This window comes from Oncorhynchus tshawytscha, linkage group LG02 (genome assembly GCF_018296145.1).
Source record: "Oncorhynchus tshawytscha isolate Ot180627B linkage group LG02, Otsh_v2.0, whole genome shotgun sequence".
Taxonomy (NCBI): Eukaryota; Metazoa; Chordata; class Actinopteri; order Salmoniformes; family Salmonidae; genus Oncorhynchus; species Oncorhynchus tshawytscha.
The window spans coordinates 71738843-71758178 of NC_056430.1; the positions used below are offsets into that span (position 1 = coordinate 71738843).

Here is a 19336-nt window from a genome sequence, read left to right on the forward strand (position 1 = left end):
AGGAGTGACGCTGTAAGTGGTGTGTGAGTTGAGGTCTGTGTGTGTTCATGCAGTGTCGAGTTAGTGTAGTGTGATTTTAGGTTTTTGTATGACAGTTAAGGTTGGGCCTGATGTGAGTTTTGGTCTGTTGTATTTCGGTGAGGAATGAATGTTATGATGGAAATTTATGATAACATTCATCACGAATGTAGGTCTTTTGTAGGAGTGTAGTGAATCAGACCTGATGTACAGTATATGCTGTAGTATGAGGTTACGACCTTGTATAGTGTGAGATGAGGTCCTGTGGATGAGGTACAGATGTAGGATTTTAATTTGATCACACTTTTATTGTTTATAGTATTTTCCTGCACCTTAGGAAAGGCAGATGAGCTTCGTGAATTACATAAATTCACTGAAAACCCGCATTAACACAGTTATATTAACAGTATTGCACTTTACATGTAGTCTCTACTTTTGGTCAGCTAATAGCCTAACCACTGATCAAGGAACATTATGATGTTAAAATGATTATTTTGCTATGACAATATATGTCAAATTAAGAGCTTACATCTTTATGGTTGATACTGGATAGATTCCTGTCGGCCCAGTCGGCCCCATGACAGACAGCCTCTGGGTCTTACAAACACCTCTCCTTTTATGGAGTTGTTGGAGCCAGCTGGACACTAGGCTGGGATCATTCAGACAGCAGCATTGTGGTTGGCGTCTCCAGCATCTAGAGATCAAAGGCCAATAAACTACTCTCGCTCATCCTTCTGTAGTTTCCGACCTCTGTTAAATATGTCCAATACCCACCCTTGGCCTTCTGGTTTAGAGCTGAGGAATATCTCATACATTTGTACCCTGCCTTTTGTCTTCCTTAAGCCTCAAATACACTGGATTAGGAATGCTGTTTTACTTGATCTGCCCTCTGTGTACATGGGTCTTTCCAGGTTATCAGACCTTTCCTTGGACCCCCTGGTCTGGTAGTGGGTCAGTCTGACCCTTTAGTTTCCTTTCATCATGGTATAAAGCAGTAGGGTAGGGCTAATCGTTTGTTAGAGGCACACAGGAAGAGGTTGGATGGCATTACGTTACTTTGGACAATGGCAATAACATTGTGCTTGGGAGTTGATGTTGTTATTTCAGTCACTCACGTGGTTCACGGTTTAATTAAAGTGAGTTATTCAACTGTGAACAACCTGTTCTGTTTTCCCTCTCTTGCTCACCCTCTGTTTTTCTATCTCAAACTCTTTCACCCTCTCCCTCTGCCCCCCTCCCCCCCACCCTCTCTCTGTTTCTCTCTATCCCTCTAACCCATCTCTCCTGCTCTCCAGTGGGGAGTCTGGTGCAGGTAAGACGGAGAACACCAAGAAGGTCATTCAGTATCTGGCTCTAGTGGCCTCTTCTCACAAAGGCAAGAAGGACACCAGTGCTGTAAGTACACTGCAAACAATGTTTTTTTGTATCGTTTTTGCCATTGTGCCGTCTATGACAAGTGGCTATTGTGTGTCAAAAGTGGGGACCTCCCCAAGCCGGTTTCCATGCTCTAAGGGAGACTTGGCCAATGTGTGAGGAAACTGCCCCGTTGAATGATAATTCTGTACTGCAATTTCCTCCAAATAGACACAGCCAGGAGCATTTGTCCACGTGAGTAAAAAAGGGAATGACCCAAGTGTGTTTTGCGTGTGGTGGTGTATGCGTGTTTTCTCCTAGAAAGAAGGATTGCATGCGAGAGTGGCTCACTGACAGTTTTTCTTTTTTTTTTGTAGTAACAAAATATATTTCTGACAAGATCCCCCTCCAATCAAGTTCCCCGTCTCCATTGTTGAGCTGAAAATAATACATTTAAAATGTACTATAACATGAGCAATATCATCCCATATCCCCATTGTAGAACAGAGTGCTCATAACTTCCTGATATTACCAGTTATGGACCTCACAACTAAAAACTGCATGATAGTGATTTTTTTTTATTAACATGCAGCCCTCTCATCCAAATACAAAATGGTAGATAATATGTCAGATGATTTACTTTATATTCCCCCTGAGATTGGTTATTGTTATGTCGTCCATGGTTTTCCAAAAACACTCTTTCACTGCCTGGGGTTGAAGCCCGGCATTGAAACGGTTAACCACCACCACAGATCAACAGAGCACAGTGTGAGCATGTCCATCTACCTTTTCCTGTCTATCAAATTACATATCCTGTCACCGAACCCCCCCCTACCTCATCCCCTAATGCTAACATACACCACCCGCCATTTTGTCCTGTGGGCGTTGTGGCGGCGTCTTGCTCCTCCGTAGCGTTACACAGTAGTTGTTCTACCACTTTTGATGATTTGCACCAGTGTGGAGTTTTTCAGACACCATGTGACCTTGTGATTTCTGACCTTTGACCTTTTCATCACAACAGCCAGGTCTCTCTTCGCCCCTGATTTAAAAAAACATGCATTTTCGGACAGCTCTCTCCTGTCAGAATCCTGCCTGAGTGAGATTCAAATAGTTGGTGTGGGGGGGGGTTGTGTGTAATAGTCATCATTGTATAGCAATGAAGGGATTAACTTCCAGGTCAAGGGTCAAAATATGTGTTTTTCTTTGCCATTACCCCTCAAGACCTTCAGGAGATGCAGTGAAGCCCAATCATGATTTCATTGTCCAGCCTTCTCTACTACCTACTGGGCACACACTGGTTGAATCAACGCTGTTTCCACGTCATTTCAATTAAATTACATTGAACCAATGTGGAATAGATGTTGAATTGAAGTCTGTGCCCAGTGGGTACTTAGTATGAAGCGATGTATTGGCCATGCATTCTAAGTAGTATGCTAGTGTGGAGATTAGAATGTAATTCATATTTTAGAAGCCTATCACCAGCAGTGGACTTAATACGTCTGCTTTAGAACTAGGATGTGTCACTCTTCTCCTCTCTTCTTCCTCCTCTCCTTCTTTATCTCTCCATTTCAACAGCCTATTAATGACTGATCCTTCCTGTCATTTCCCCTCGCTGTTTCTCTCTCTCTGTGGATGTCTGAAGCGAGCACAGCCTTTTCCCTGCTGAAATGTAAAGTACAGTGGGGCAAAAAAGTATTTAGTCAGCCACCAATTGTGCAAGTTCTCCCACTTAAAAAGATGAGGCCTGTAATTTTCATCATAGGTACACTTCAACTATGACAGACAAAATTAGATTTTTTTTTCTCCAGAAAATCACATTGTAGGATTTTTAATGAATTTATTTGCAAATGATGGTGGAAAATAAGTATTTCACTCAAGTAGCAGTAACTCGTTCTGTTTTAATCTATTAACTTGGGTGAGATTTATCTTTTATCTTACTGGGAATTTGTCAATAAGAAATTTGGCTGATGTGTTATCATAGTTTTCTCCTAGATCTGAAAGGCATGTGACAGACACCTCTGAACCCCAGTTAAATAATTGATCTAATTTACATTCATTTGCCCTGTGGTTTTGCACAAGTGTCCTGGTTTCAACTCTCCAGTCTAAAAACACCCATTAAAAAAACAGGTGTAAGGACCACAACAAGCTATCATTCTCGGCTAGTCAAGATGGGAGAGGTTAAACCATCCACTGCCCCCCCCTTCCACCTAAGCCAGAGGAGCATTGTTAAGTATGTGTGTGTTTGTGCACATTTCTGTGTGTGTGTGTTTGACAGAGGTATGCCTGCCTCTGACCCAGCCAGTAAGCTAACGCAGGCCCTTTGATCAAACTGCATATTATCAGATCTGTACAAAGCCTAGAAAAATGCAAAATATTTGATTTCTAGGAAGCACCTTTTCTATAGAAATAACAATCCTGTCATCTCTGCGGACCTGGAACAGACCCACTGCCTACCAACTAGCACACACTCCCATCGCCACCTTCTGCTCTGGCCCCTCTCCAGACCGGCAACACTCTGAATCTACCACCTCCAGCCACTCCCTCTTCACATCCTTCCCCTGGCCCAGCCAGCAAACACTCTACTGGGCCTCATTTGAACAATCAGGCCCTAGTTGTCTCAGTTTGAGGCAGATTGGTAGTGAAATAAGTCATGTTGGTGGGACACGTGTCCTCAGTGCATAGAGACTAATAGGGGATTAGATGTTCTGGAGTTGTCGGTGATGTCCGCTCAGTTATACTGCTATTAGGCCCAGTCACGCTGTAGATATACACAGTGTAGAGATGATGATATAGGAGTCCAAACTGTTAAACTGGGTTTGTTTTTTTTAGGATATATTTCTTTCTGTTCTTTCTTTAGAAAATGTTATTTTTTCAATTGACTTTCATAGGGCTTGTGCTGCGCTGTCCCAGCCTTTTTATTTGACTATTCTATTTACAAATGAATGTCACAGATTTAGTTTAATGTTTGTCGTTATGTTGTTTTGTCCAGGGGGAGCTGGAAAAGCAGCTTCTGCAGGCTAACCCCATCCTGGAGGCCTTCGGGAACGCCAAGACCATCAAAAATGACAACTCTTCACGATTTGTGAGTTCCCCTTCCGCAGACGCGTAGGCCCTAAGTATTTGAGGCGGGTCACTGAGTAGTGTCCACTTTTACATTCATCAATTCATTCATTCAAGCTATTGATTTGTGTAATTTGCACAATGACCCATATATATTTTTGTGTAAACAGTCATCTGACAGTTGGATATATACGCTACCTCGTTGTGTAACATATGACCTACTGTAATCCTGGTGTGCCTGTTCCCTTTAGGGTAAATTCATCCGCATCAACTTTGATGTGACTGGCTACATTGTCGGAGCCAACATTGAAACCTGTATCCTGACAGTGTTACACACTAACTCTAAACCCGGGGATCCAGGTTCAGAAAAGCTGTTCTTTGTGTTCACTACCCTGGGAAAATGGCTACAAAAGCTCCTGGGACTCCTGTGTGTGAACAGTAAACATGAACCCAGACTCAAACCTGCGGTATTGGACTGTTGACACATTCCTGTTTGAAGTGTCATGGGGTTCTCCTGTGACCGACGGTAAACACTGGGGGAGGTCGTTGGCATCTGCACTATGACAGTCTAAAAAGTGCTGTCACTCCAATAACTCTTAAGTTCCCATGGAATGGAATGATGAGAAATGTTTAGGTTGGAATTATGTATTTGGGTCATGTTTAAAGATGTTTTGGCGCAGAGTGTACTGTAGGTACAGGTTGCCAAGAACGTGTCAGAAATTGAGATAATGAAGCTCCAGTGTCACAATGTATATTCTGTGTATCGTTCACTGTACGATGACAAAGTAGACAAGCTTGTTTGTAAATACGTTTCTTTGGACTGTTTTCCTCTCAAGCATAAACTTGAAACTCCATCCAGAGCATTAGAATGTATATCCTTAACGGCTGTTCTCAGACCTGCTGGAGAAGTCTCGTTGTATCAGACAGGCCAAGACTGAGAGAGCCTTCCACATCTTCTACTACATGGTGGCTGGGGTCAAGGACAAGCTACGCGGTAAGATCTGGGTTGTGTTCCCTATTCCCTAGGTAGTGCATTACATTTGACCAGGGTCCATAGGGCTCTGGTCAAAAGTAGTTCACTCTGTAGGGAATAGGGTGCCATTTTGGATTTAGATCAGGAACCCTGATCAACCTGATTGTCATGGTGTAGGAGATTTAATTTGTAGTGCAGGACGGGCAGTTGTGGAAGTCCTACTTTTCATCCCATTGACCCCAGACAACCAGAAGCAGAATCATTCTGTACACAATCAAATATGATTATTTCTTGATACTACAGAGCTCGAATTTCTAGAACTCTCCACTTCATCAATGAAAACCCTCAACCGTTGTTCCAGATGCGCTCCTGTACATGATTGAACTTAGAGCTAGAATTTCTAGAACTGTCAAAATTGAACACACTGAATCATTGTCATTCCAGAGGAGCTTCTGCTGGAGAACTTCAGCGCCTACCGTTTCCTGATTGCGGGCCATGTCTCAATCTCGGGGCAGCAGGACGACGAGATGTACGAGGAGACCATGGAGGCCATGAACATCATGGGTATCACTGAGGAAGAGAGGACCGGTACTGTATCAATCAATAAATTAATCAATTTATCAAACCAACAAATCACCACAAAAAGTCCTGCGTATGTTCATGAACATCATGGGCCTCACCGAGGATAAGTAGTTAATTAATTGAATCAACAAAAAAATGAATTGGTACATCAATCAATTATTCAATCACCTTAACAAGTCCTGCACGAGACCATGCATAGCATGGGCCTCACTGAGGATGAGGGGATAGGTAGGCTACAGCACAGGGCCATTCTATTCAAACACAACAAACTCTTTATTACTAGGGCAGTTCCACTATAATGTTATATGATATAACTTTCAGGAATAACCAGGCTATGACTTGGGTTTAGGGTGTTTTCGTCAAGATCACATGGTAAGGATAACCCGGTGGCCCTACATCAACATGTCAAATACATTAGATACAGTAAACTAGGTGTGCAGATCTTAGATAGCTAATGGTGACTGACTAGCTAGGCTGACCTGTAATTGACCTGTACTCTCTGCTGTCTGTCCTCTAGGTATCCTGAAGGTGTGCTCCACGGTGCTGCAGTTGGGAAACATAGAGTTCAAGAAGGAGAGGAACCAGGAGCAGGCCACCATGCCTGACAACACAGGTTAGATGAGGACATGAGATGGCAGAGTGCACAAGTTATGTGTATATATTATGTTATTTGACATTGTATAGTACATGTTATATGTTGTGCTATGAATATGGTATGTATTATGCCACTTGTATTAAATGTAGTACATGCCTTATGTTATTAATGTGTAGGACTATCACATCTACTTTCTTTCTGAATTGGGTCTTTGTTTCTTACCTCTCCAGCGGCTCAGAAGGTGTGCCATCTCCAGGGCATCAACGTGGTAGACTTCACCAGAGCCATCCTCACACCTCGCATCAAAGTGGGCAGAGAGGTGGTACAGAAAGCACAGACCAAAGAGCAGGTACATGTTGCTTTGGCAGGCTGAAATTCAGACAGTCCTGCTCGACTGTTTCCCAGCCACAGATTTTATCTCCTGGACTAAAAAACATATTCAAATGTGAATCTCTGATTAAAAGTGCTTTTTGGTCCAGGAATAGGCCATACCGCTTTGCTGAATTTGAGACAGTTTAAAACAATGTTTAGTTTTCAGTTATCTATATTTTACTCTGTTTCCTCCAGGCTGACTTTGCCATCGAGGCCTTGGCCAAGGCTATGTACGAGCGTCTGTTCCGCTGGCTGCTAGCTAGGGTCAACAAGGCTCTGGACAAGACCAAACGCCAGGGAGCATCCTTCTTGGGCATCCTCGACATCGCTGGCTTTGAGATCTTTGAGGTGAGTGAGGGGATTCATATGATTGCATGGAAGGATTCATAGGGTTGTATGTACGATATCTTGGATAAGACTTGGGCTACATGCTATACGTCAAAGTTGAGCTATTAAGTTGTATTAAGATGAAGGAAAAGACTTGGGGGGGCCTAGCACACAACCCTGCGGCACACCAAACTGTCTTTGGTGAAAACTCAAATTCTTCTTCTCTCCCTTCTCTTGCAGGATAACTCCTTTGAGCAGCTGTGCATCAACTACACAAATGAGAAGCTGCAGCAGCTGTTCAACCACACCATGTTCGTCCTGGAGCAGGAGGAGTACCAGAGGGAGGGCATCGAGTGGAGCTTCATCGACTTTGGCCTGGACCTGCAGCCCTGCATTGAGCTCATTGAGAGGCCGGTGAGTGGGAAGACTGTGAAAAACACTCTTTAGGTGTAAAATGTATGCATTCAATACATTAAATAGATACAGATTAAGCCTAGTCCAAGACTAAATATCATTCTCAGGGTAGATTCTACATTGAAAAAGCTTTTTAGTTCAGTGCTAGGCTTAATCTATGTCCTGAAAACCTTACCTAGACATATTAAGAAACCAGGAAGATACTTATTTGAATTCTGTTTCTCCACAGAACAATCCTCCTGGTATTCTGGCACTGCTGGATGAGGAGTGCTGGTTCCCCAAAGCCACAGATGTCTCCTTCGTGGAGAAACTCATGAACACCCAGGCCAGCCACATCAAGTTCAGCAAACCCAAACAGCTGAAGAGCAAAACAGTATTCTCTGTGCATCACTACGCTGGAAAGGTATCTATCATCTTTGTGGTGCTGTGCAGCTCAGTAAGCGGGTAAGAGGGACAAGGTTGTGGGTTCAATCCTCACAGAGATCATATACAAGAACTGTGTGGTGCTTTGCCTGTAGGTGGACTACAATGCTGATAATTGGTTGACAAAGAACATGGACCCGCTCAACGACAACGTCATAGCACTGCTTAACGGCTCGTCCAACACGTTTATCCAGGAGCTCTGGAAAGATGGTAAGTTCCCCTGAACTCCAGTTGCCTTTTTAGCATCAAGATGGAGTCTCAAGACGGATACATATACCCTTTCATTTTGTGTGAATAGCTCTGATTGAAAATATTGCCTCCTAAGCGTGGTAACCAGAACTATTAGCCAACTGGTGTCATGTTTGGCATACAGGCTGCCAGTGTCCTAACCTAACCCAAATCCTAAAACAAACCCCCTCCCTGTCATGAATGTGACTCAGCGGACCGCGTGGTGGGCCTGGAGACCATGGCCAAGATGTCCGACAGCTCCATGCCCAGCGGCTCCAAGACCAAGAAGGGCATGTTCCGGACCGTGGGTCAGCTCTACAAGGAGTCCCTGGCCAAGCTCATGACCACGCTGCACAACACCCAGCCCAACTTCGTCAGATGTATCATCCCTAACCACGAGAAGAGGGTAGGCACTAGGCATAGACATTACTCACAATGTGGCCATTCAATAGAACGTTCAGCTGTGAATAAGGTCTATTAGGCTGCAAGTCGAGTGTGGCTCCCTTCACCCTGTTGTCAGTGTCTAAGTGGAGTGAAGAATCCACTTGATTCAATTTGAATTCTATTTGATTCAATTCCAGCCTACCTCAGTTCACCACTATTGTTCCCCTTGTAGGGCCATTCCTTTTGAACTGTAGTTGTTTGTTGATGCAGAGGAGAGGTGCAAGCAACTCCCTCTATAAAATGGGAAAAAAATACCATATTAGATTAGCGGCAAGATGCCCTGTTTGTCTGATAAAGGCCATTTAGGACATTTGAATGGAATTATGTGTTTCCTCCCCCAGTTATGAAGGAGTGTTAAGTATTTTCCTCTCCAACTGCTTTTTCTACTTTTTCCATTTTCAACCTTTAAACTTTTTAGAACAACTCTAAAGAATAACTTGATGTACTTATTTCTATTCGTAAGGTAAGGAGCTGTAAATAATCTCGCCCTTACTTTAGTGTTTGCTATGCTTGGGTATTTGTAACATTGATGTTTTGTATACAATATGTAAAGCAAATGTAATCATATTCATTGATCCTATATCCTGACCCGTTGTCCTCAGGCGGGGAAACTGGACGCCCATCTGGTCTTGGATCAGCTGAAGTGCAACGGTGTGTTGGAAGGCATCCGTATCTGCCGGCAAGGGTTCCCCAACCGAATCCTCTTCCAGGAGTTCCGTCAGCGGTGAGTAGACTGGAATGGAAGAATCTGTTGCCTTAGCCTGGTTAAACCAGCCTGGACACTGTCGCTCACCATGGTTTCACCGTTCAGTCTGGTTTAACCAGGATATACTATTGCCTACTATCCAGTACATTCAACATTGGCATGTATCAAACACAGCCTGTGGTAAACATTTCTCTTCAATCAGACTTTGTCTCTGTCTCAATATTTTCACTCTGCAGTTACGAGATCCTGGCGGCTAGTGCTATCCCCAAGGGATTCATGGATGGCAAACAGGCGTGTGGTCTCATGGTAAGAAAGTGGAGCCATTTCCAAATCCTAGCATCAGGACTTTCATCATATCAAGTCTATAAAAACAGCCTGACATATTCTCTTCTCTGGAATTCTACCAAGATACCAAGTACCAAGATAGAAACCAACTGGTACCAACTCTGCCACATACCAAGCTTAATTCCCCTTTTCTCAAATTCCTTTTCTGTCCCATTTCCTGGTTCTGTAGATTAAGCACCTGGATCTGGACCCCAACTTGTACCGGATTGGTCAGAGTAAGATCTTCTTCCGTACTGGCGTGTTGGCCCAGCTCGAGGAGGAGAGAGATCTGAAGATTACGGTGGTCATTATCGCCTTCCAGTCCCAGGCTAGAGGTTTCCTGGCCAGAAAGTGAGCAATGGCCTCAGTGTTGACACTGCTTTAATACAATAAAGCCCTCTGTCTATATATCAATTCTACCCAGCTAACATTTTGTCCTGGGAACGTCCGCTAAATGTTAGCGAAAGTTCAGGGGACGTCGCAATGTAACGTTTCCAGGACAGACTTTTTCTGATTCTGGTTCCGAAAGTGCCACTATGTAGGCTGTTATTAGCACAGTCCACAATTGAAACTGAATCAGTGAAAACTGCTTTTATGAGCCAATAAATGCTACATTACAGTGGTCAATGTTGGTTCCGCTCCTGTGTTCTAACAGGGCCTTTGCTAAGAGACAGCAGCAACTGATGGCCATGAAGGTGATTCAGAGGAACTGTGCTGCTTACCTCAAACTCAGGAACTGGCAGTGGTGGAGACTCTTCACCAAGGTAGAGTTTCAACAACATGAACTCCTCAACTCACTCCATTAATTGATGTCTGTCCTACTTACCAAGGACATCAGTTTTAGAATTTGGTGGCAGATGCAGTGTTGACAAAGTCACGTCGTTCTGACCTGCAGGTCAAGCCTCTGTTGCAAGTGACCCGCCAGGAGGAGGAGATGGGCCTGAAGGATGAGGAGCTGCAGAAGGCCAAGGAGTCTGCAGTGAAGTACGAATCAGAGCTGAAGGAGATCACCCTGAAACACACAACAGTATGTATAGGGTTCATTCACCAGGAACCAATATTTGTTTGAATTAAATTACTATTGTAAACCTTTTCACCACTTTCATTGCCTCAAAAAAAAGTATTTACATAAGTGTTATGAAATAAAAACATCAACTCAAAAGTTTGGTGTACCACAGGGTTGTGTGTTGGGCCCCCTACACTTTTCTTTCTATTAAGCTCTTTGCTTTTTCTGTGGCTCCTCTTCTATCCAGATTATGGAGGAGAGGAACGCACTACAGGAGCAGCTGCAGGCTGAGACCGAGCTGTATGCAGAGGCGGAGGAGATGAGGGTGCGTCTGGCCGCTAAAAAGCAGGAGCTGGAGGAGATCCTCCATGAAATGGAGGCCAGGTTGGAAGAGGAGGAAGACCGCGCTCAGGCCCTGCAGGTGGACAAGAAAAAGATGCAGCAACAGATGCAGGTTTGTTTGACCTTTTTCTTTCCTTCTGTGTCTTTCACCTTGACTTTGTATTTTGGAGTTCGGGGTGTGTGTTGCTGAGGCTTGTGCCAGTCATGTTAAGTCATGGCGGTAGGTTAGAGGGTTGCTGGTTTGAATCCTAAGTCTGGCAGTTCAGTTCTTCTTGGTTTGTTTTTAGGACCTGGAGGAGCATCTGGAGGAGGAGGAGGATGCCCGTCAGAAGCTGCAGCTGGAGAAGGTAGCATGTGAAGGCAAGATCAAGAAGTTAGAGGACGATGTCTTAGTGATGGAGGACCACAACACCAAACTGTTAAAGGTCAGTTATAGTACCATGTCTCAGGCGTCATATGAGACATATTGTCAAGGCTATGGGCCATTAAAGGAACATTTGAGTGTTTTCTCTTGATAGACGAAAGACTGTGTCAATTACCATATGTCTCAAGCATCATAAAATAAGCAGTCTCTAGGCCCATGAGTCCAATGAAGATTTGATAATGACAGTTGATCCTGTTTTCCTTTTGTCCATTCAATCGGCATTTGATGAAAGCTGGGGTATAACGTTTAGGATTTACACTGTGTGTTTACCGGTTTGTTTGCCATGTTTACCCTGTTTTAGGAGAGGAAACTAATGGAGGAGAGGCTAGCAGATTTCAGCTCCAACCTGGCAGAGGAGGAAGAGAAGTCCAAAAACCTGACCAAGCTCAAGAACAAACACGAGTCGATGATCTCTGAACTTGAGGGTTCGTATCAATCTTTTACCCCATCCAGACATCAAATAAACCACTCTCAATGGATGCCACACCTATTCAGTTATCAAGCAACAATGCACATCTTTGTCCTTACAAATAGTGGCTTTGGGGGTTTTCCTGACATGTGACCTGACCAGGAAAAACTAGCCATATCCATACAGTAGCATCCTATATCGTAACCAATCTGTGTTGTCCTTAAGTTTGTCTGAATAGCATATTGAAGCTGTTCAGCCACTGCACACATCTTCATCCATAGAGTAACCTTCCATATATTTCTTTATCTTTTGTCCTCTAGTCCGTCTGAAGAAGGAGGAGAAGGGTCGGCAGGAGCTGGACAAAGCAAAGCGTAAGCTGGAGGCGGAGTCTAACGACCTCCAGGAGCAGATAGGCGACCTGCTGGCCCAGATCGCTGAGCTCAAAGCCCAGCTGGCTAAGAAGGAGGAGGAGCTACAGGCTGCTCTGGCCAGGTGGGCAACAAGCACTGGATTTTGATATTTATTTTTAGTAATTTTGTCACTTTTCATTATTCTTTCCTTTTGAGCCCCCTTCAGTTGTTTTATAGATCTTCACATGATACTGTGATAAAGTCCACATTACACTTGTATATGACCTCTAAAACACAGCACCAAATGTAACAGTGCCATCTATTGATATTAGAATCTGCTCAGAATATGCCTTTTATTAGTGATAAGTTTTATCTTGAAATCATCCACAAACAACGTATTAACAACATATAAACAATGTTCCTCAATTTTCAATGTTCACCTTTTTCCCCTAGGCTAGAGGACGAGATGGCCCAGAAGAACAATGCCCTAAAGAAGATCCGGGAGCTGGAGGGCCACATCTCAGACCTTCAGGAGGACCTGGACTCAGAGCGCCAGGCCAGGAACAAGACTGAGAAGGCCAGGAGGGACCTGGGAGAGGAGCTGGAGGCCCTCAAGTCTGAGCTGGAGGATACACTTGACAGCACCGCTACCCAGCAGGAGCTTCGGTGAGTACAAATACTAGGCAGTGGCTCTGTTCCAATATCCACACTGGCATACCACTTACTAGGAAGCAATATATTCTTAGTGAATGCTGGTATGGACATTGGAACGTAGCCATTTTGGTCATTTGTCTGTATATTCATACAGTTTAGGGTAATACTTGGTCTATTCAATCACTCATGCAATTCATCTATCCATCCTTTCACCAACATCCATCCTCTCATCTCTGCAGGGCGAAGAGAGAACAGGAGGTGAACCTGTTGAAGAAGGCCATGGATGACGAGGGTCGGACCCACGAGGCCCAGGTGCAGGAGATGAGACAGAAACACACCCAGGCTGTAGAGGAGCTCACAGAGCAGCTGGAGCAGTCCAAACGGGTAAGGAAATGTAGCTACACTATAATGTAGCTACACACTAGCATCATCTCACTGGCCAGATTTGACGTGACTCTGACTACATTCTGAAGCATATGAAAACTTAATGTGTGCATGAAGCTCTATGTATAAGCACTCTGGTTTCAGGATACGGAAAAATCCATATGTATTAGATGCTGTGTTGGCCTACCTACATTATACAGTATTTCCATTGACTGGTTGAATCCCCTTCCTCTCTGTGTCCCCCAGGTGAAGTCGAACCTGGACAAGGCCAAGCTTGCCCTGGAGAAGGAGACGTCGGAGCTGACGGTGGAGGTGCGCTCCCTGACCACGGCCAAACAGGACGTGGAGAACAAGAAGAGGAAGGTCGAAGGTCAGCTGAACGAGCTGCAGGCGCGCTTCACCGACAGCGAGAAGCAGAAGGGCGAGCTGGGAGAGCGCTGCTCCAAGATCACTGTGAGTGACGACGATGAGGGGTCGCACAATGATGACGTCATCACACAGAGCCCATATGGCCATAATTCATAAAAAATGTGGACCTGCTGGAACACCCATAGACCCACACAGGGACCCTATTCTTTGTAGAATGATATTTGTTATGTAGAATGACGTACAATGCAATAGATGACTGGATTAAATCGTCCATTAGAAATAAGACAAGATTCACTAGCTAGATGAGATACTGACTAATATCCCATCTCTTTCTCTACACAGATTGAACTAGAGAGTGTCACCAACCTCCTGAATGAAGCTGAGGGGAAGAACATCAAGCTGAGCAAAGATGTCTCCACCCTCAGTGCCCAAGTCCAAGACACACAAGTACACACACAATACATCCTGTTTATTCTGTACTACATATTCATGCAAGCTAATATTTCATTGTAAGTATATTTTAAGTGAGACATTACCAAAATGACTCACCGTAACTGCTCTGTGTGGTTCAATACTGGTTTATGATATCCTGTATGTAGCACTTATTGCTCATTGTTTGGTGTTTGATACTGAACTTTGACCTTGTCTCTGTCCTCCTCAGGAGCTGCTGGCTGAGGAGACCCGTCAGAAGCTGCAGTTCTCCACCAAGCTGCGTCAGATGGAGGACGACCGCAACAGTCTGCAGGAACAGCTGGAGGAGGAGGTGGAGGCCAAGAGGAACGTGGAGAGACACGTGTCCACCCTCAACATACAGGTCAGAGTTCACACACCGGGTCAGAGACAGGAGTCAAACGGTAAAACCTCATTGAGATGGATGCTGCATGTGAAGAGATCCATCTTGTTACCATTTCAAGTGGACATTTCCTGTGCGTTATGTTCCCAAAACAAGAGATTGTAGTGGTCATTCGGGGTTAGCGTATTGGGACAGTCAAATGAAGACTAGCTGGAAATGAGAAGGTGTTCTCAGTCAACTAACCTGGTAAAATAACAGTTAAATGAACAAATAATGAAAACATGAAGAAAGTACATTTATACACTTGTTTACACTATTTTCCTTGTATCACCAGCTGTCAGACTCCAAGAAGAAGCTAGAAGAAATGGCCGGCAACAATGAGCTCCTGGAGGAGAGCAAGAAGCGTCTTCAGAGAGACCTGGAAGCGTCCAACACCCAGTTCGAGGAGAAGGCCTCTGCCTACGACAAGCTGGAGAAGACCAAGAACCGTCTGCAGCAGGAGCTAGAGGACATCCTCATGGACCTGGACAACCAGAGGACCATCGTCTCCAACCTGGAGAAGAAGCAGAAGAAGTTTGACCAGGTCAGTCAACCAACCAACTACAAAACTGGTCGACATAACATAGGGATGGAAATGACACAATGCCAACCAGTTTTGCCTGCTGGTACAACAGACATATCAAAATGCTGACACTAATCAAAGGGCAATTGTGATGCATGTTAAAGATAAACAGGGTGTAGGCGAATGTAAATAAGGAGAAAATATTTACTTAAATCATGCAACAACAAAAAAAGACTTCTCTTTAACTACTTTCTCTGCCGTGTACTTGAAAGTCATCTGAACTTACCTTCTCCACTTCCCTCTTTCTTCCAGATGTTGGCCGAGGAGAAGACCATCTCCAGTAAGTACGCTGATGAGAGGGACCGTGCTGAGGCAGAGGCCAGGGAGAAGGAGACCAAGGCCCTGTCTCTGGCCCGTGCTCTGGAGGAGGCCCAGGAGAGCAGGGAGGAGCTGGAGAGAGCCAACAAGTCCCTGAGGACTGAGATGGAAGACCTGGTCAGCTCTAAGGACGACGTGGGCAAGAGTGTGAGTGTGGACAACCAACTTCTCTGGAATCTATGGGCCAGTTTGCCAGTTACCGATCAAGCCTAGTCCTGGACTAAAAATATCTTTCAATGGAGCCTCTTTCCATGGAGATTGAGCCTGATTTTTAATCCAGGACTAGGTTTAATCACCTTTTTTATTAATGGCAATATTCTTAAACCACCAGTAGGTGGCAGGCATGTCCACAACCTTTTCTCACCCACCCACCCCTCCATCCCATCCGTAGGTCCATGAGTTGGAGAAGGGGAAGCGTGGGCTGGAGGCCCAGGTGGAGGAGATGAAGACCCAGCTGGAGGAGCTGGAGGACGAGCTGCAGGCTGCAGAGGACGCCAAGCTGCGTTTGGAGGTCAACATGCAGGCCCTGAAGGCCCAGTTCGACAGGGACCTGGTGGGACGTGACGAGATGGGAGAGGAGAAGAAGAGACAGCTCATAAAGCAGGTAGGGAAAGAAGGAAAAACTGTAAAGAGCAAAAGCCACCATTTTGTTACACAGAAGAGTAGTAGGTTCATGGATTAACTCTCCAGGGTGTTCAAGCCACTCTTGAGCTACACAATACTGACACACATTCACAGCAACACATGTTGCTGAATTGAGCTTGTGCTCAACCATTGCTTTCTTAATGTGTGCTCACCAGGTGCGTGAGTTGGAAACGGAGCTAGAGGACGAGAGGAAGCAGAGAGCCACGGCGGCAGCAGCCAAGAAGAAGCTGGAGGGAGATATGAAGGACCTGGAGGGACAGATCGAGATGTCCAACAAGGGACGCGACGAGGCCATCAAACAGCTGCGCAAGATCCAGGTGAGTTGGAGCGAATGACGATACTGTAACACACTACCTTACAGTGATACTGTTGTGTTTACGTAGCAGTATGACAGCCTATTCCTTATTTAGTCATATGTCACATGTCTTATGTAGTAGCCTTATGTAACTGACATTCATGGTGTAAAATGAATCCAGCTAGTGTGAGGTTTGGCTATGGCTTTGACATAAAAACCTGTTAGGTTCTAAATAAACAGAGTAAAACTAATGGACAACTATGAAACGCTCCGACCAAGTTTATTCACCCAATTGGTTAGACAGCTGAAAGGACAAAGACCTATTTACACAAGCACTGGTATTTAAGCCTTCCTCCTATGCTGCGTCCCCTCCTTTACACATCTGGACAGCCAATACATCTCTGTTGCTAGACGGGACTTTAGTGACGCATGTTCTTTCTCACTTCATCTGACCTGACCTCGGCCCAAATTCCTCACTCCTCCCCAACTCACGGCTGTCCTCTTGACTTGTACCAGACTGTAGCTCTTCTCCTTTCCATAGGATACCTGATGTCTATCAATAACATGTTCTGACAGAATGTAACCGTTCTGCATTCCCCCTCTCTCCCTCAGTACCATGAACAAGGATTTTTCATATTTCAAGTTTAGAAGTCGGAACCCATCACACCTTATAAAGCATTATGAAAGCCTTATGATGCCTTACAATGTAATTATGTCATTCCATCTCCAGGCCCAGATGAAGGACTTCCAGAGGGAACTGGAAGATGCCCGTGCAGCCAGAGAAGAGGTGCTGGGTACGGCCAAGGAGAGCGAGAGGAAGGCCAAGAGTCTGGAGGCTGAGCTCATGCAGATTCAGGAGGTAACGTAGCCTGGCTCACTGTAGATAGCATGGTAAAGTGTGAAATAACACTCTATTTTCCATATAGTGCACTACTTTTGACCAGAGTGCTATTGTGTGTGTAGGAGCTGGCTGCTGCTGAGAGGGCACGGAAACAAGCAGAGGCTGAGCGGGATGAGCTGTCTGACGAACTAGCCAGCAACACCTCTGGAAAGTAAGTAGAACCTTTACTAAATGAATGTGATGTTAACAGCATTATAATGCCTCTTGTATTTCACAATTTTCCACAGTCAAATAAGTGGAATGAATTGGAAACGGTGAATTGAACGCAGCATTAGGTGGTGTAGTGGAGCATTGTGCAACTGAAACATTGTGTTGTAATGTAGGGGAGCATTCATTGTGTGACTGACTGTTTCCTGTGTGCTGTTTCCAGGTCAGCCCTGTCTGATGAAAAGCGTCGTCTGGAGGCTAAGATCTCCCAGCTGGAGGAGGAGCTGGAGGAAGAAAGCAGTAACATGGAGATCCTCAACGACAGATTGAGGAAGAGCACTCAACAGGTTAGACTGGCAGGACCCCTCCTCCTAACGACCTGAAACACAATGTGACCACACCTTAAACACACTAGAACAGGGCTGTCCAACCCTCCTTCCTGAACCTACTGTCCTGTAGGTTCAGTCCAACCCTAGTTTAACACACCTGATTCAACTAATTAGCTGCTCAATAAGACCTTCAATTGCTGAATCAGATATGCTAAATTAGGGTTGGACTGAACCTACAGGACAGTAGATCTTTCCTTCCAGTTCTTTGCTGCCAATGACTGGAACGAAATGCATAAATCGCTGAAGTTGGAGACTAACTTTAAACATCAGCTATCTTGAGCAGCTTACCGTTCGCTGCAGCTGTACACAGCCCATCTGTAAATTGCCCATCAAATCTACCTACCTCATCCCCATATTCTTTGTATTTACCTTTTTGATATTTTACACACCAGTATTTCTACTTGCACATCTATCACTCCAGTGTTCATTTGCTAAATTGTAATTACTTCGCTACTATGGCCTATTTATTGCCTTACCACCTCACGCCATTTGCAGACACTGTATAAAGACTTTTTTCTATTGTGTTATTGACAGTACATTTGTTTATTCCATATGGAACTCTGTTGTGTGTGTCACACTGCTTTGCTTTATCTTGGCCAGGTCGCAGTTGTAAATGAGAACTTGTTCTCAACTGGCCTACCTGGTTAAATAAAGGTGAAATAAAAAATAAAAAAGGAAATCTCCAGGAAGCGGGTTGGGCAGCCCTGCACTAGAACCACAACTTGACCTTTAATCAACCATGCTTTGAACCCTCATTGACTACAATTTCAACCCTCATTGACCACCTCTTAGACACACATTGACCAACTCTTGGATGTACATTGACCATACCTTTAACCCTCAGTGACCAAGTTTTGAACTCCCAGCGTCGGTGACCACATCTTGACCACTCTTCACACTCAGGTGGACCAGCTGAACAATGAGCTGCAGACCGAGCGCACCACCTCCCAGAAGAACGAGAGCGCCCGGCAGCAGATGGAGAGGCAGAACAAGGACCTAAAGGCCAAGCTGCAGGAGATGGAGAACCAGGTCAGAGATGGTAGATTTACTAGGGTTGCTCCCCATTGAGAAAATATTAAGTGTCCCTACTTTCCAGTCCATCTTAGTGGGCGTGTAGTGTACCGTTAAATTGTGGGGTATCGGTTTCTATCATCTCTGAACAGGTCAAGTCCAAGTTCAAGTCATCCATCACCGCCCTGGAGGCCAAGGTGGCTCAGTTGGAGGAGCAGGTGGAGCAGGAGAGCAGAGACAAGCAGGCCGTAGCCAAGGGCCTGCGCCAGAAGGACAAAAAGCTGAAAGATCTGATGATCCAGGTGGAGGACGAGAGGAAACAGGCCGAACAGTACAAGGAACAGGTATGCTGTTGTGTCATGCTGACACCAGTCTTAGGAAGAAGAGGGTGTTCATATCTGCTCATGGCAGTGTTACGACACTCTTATGAACCCAACCTTACTCCTCTCCTTTCCCCC

At 44.9% G+C, this 19336-nt stretch overlaps 1 protein-coding gene across 3 annotated transcripts in view; it reads left to right on the forward strand.

Moving 5' to 3' along the window:
• LOC112263717 (myosin-11) overlaps window positions 1-19336 on the forward strand; it is a 38973-nt gene that overhangs the window by 16655 nt on the left and 2982 nt on the right. For 2 of the 3 annotated variants that reach the window (XM_024440301.2, XM_024440261.2), the window contains exons 5-40: window positions 1314-1413; window positions 1603-1626; window positions 4361-4453; window positions 4683-4746; window positions 5327-5425; window positions 5849-5992; window positions 6504-6599; window positions 6812-6930; window positions 7149-7301; window positions 7521-7694; window positions 7924-8097; window positions 8213-8327; window positions 8558-8751; window positions 9392-9513; window positions 9732-9801; window positions 10010-10170; window positions 10475-10583; window positions 10715-10846; window positions 11073-11279; window positions 11455-11592; window positions 11893-12016; window positions 12321-12492; window positions 12804-13016; window positions 13244-13388; window positions 13635-13841; window positions 14100-14204; window positions 14419-14571; window positions 14885-15133; window positions 15425-15637; window positions 15882-16094; window positions 16291-16452; window positions 17161-17289; window positions 17394-17482; window positions 17702-17825; window positions 18771-18896; window positions 19031-19222. In XM_024440301.2, coding sequence (XP_024296069.1) covers window positions 1314-1413; window positions 1603-1626; window positions 4361-4453; window positions 4683-4746; window positions 5327-5425; window positions 5849-5992; window positions 6504-6599; window positions 6812-6930; window positions 7149-7301; window positions 7521-7694; window positions 7924-8097; window positions 8213-8327; window positions 8558-8751; window positions 9392-9513; window positions 9732-9801; window positions 10010-10170; window positions 10475-10583; window positions 10715-10846; window positions 11073-11279; window positions 11455-11592; window positions 11893-12016; window positions 12321-12492; window positions 12804-13016; window positions 13244-13388; window positions 13635-13841; window positions 14100-14204; window positions 14419-14571; window positions 14885-15133; window positions 15425-15637; window positions 15882-16094; window positions 16291-16452; window positions 17161-17289; window positions 17394-17482; window positions 17702-17825; window positions 18771-18896; window positions 19031-19222 — 5104 coding nt within the window. The remainder of the gene's footprint in view (window positions 1-1313; window positions 1414-1602; window positions 1627-4360; window positions 4454-4682; window positions 4747-5326; window positions 5426-5848; window positions 5993-6503; window positions 6600-6811; window positions 6931-7148; window positions 7302-7520; window positions 7695-7923; window positions 8098-8212; window positions 8328-8557; window positions 8752-9391; window positions 9514-9731; window positions 9802-10009; window positions 10171-10474; window positions 10584-10714; window positions 10847-11072; window positions 11280-11454; window positions 11593-11892; window positions 12017-12320; window positions 12493-12803; window positions 13017-13243; window positions 13389-13634; window positions 13842-14099; window positions 14205-14418; window positions 14572-14884; window positions 15134-15424; window positions 15638-15881; window positions 16095-16290; window positions 16453-17160; window positions 17290-17393; window positions 17483-17701; window positions 17826-18770; window positions 18897-19030; window positions 19223-19336) is intronic. The other variant, XM_042303961.1, reaches the window with a different exon arrangement.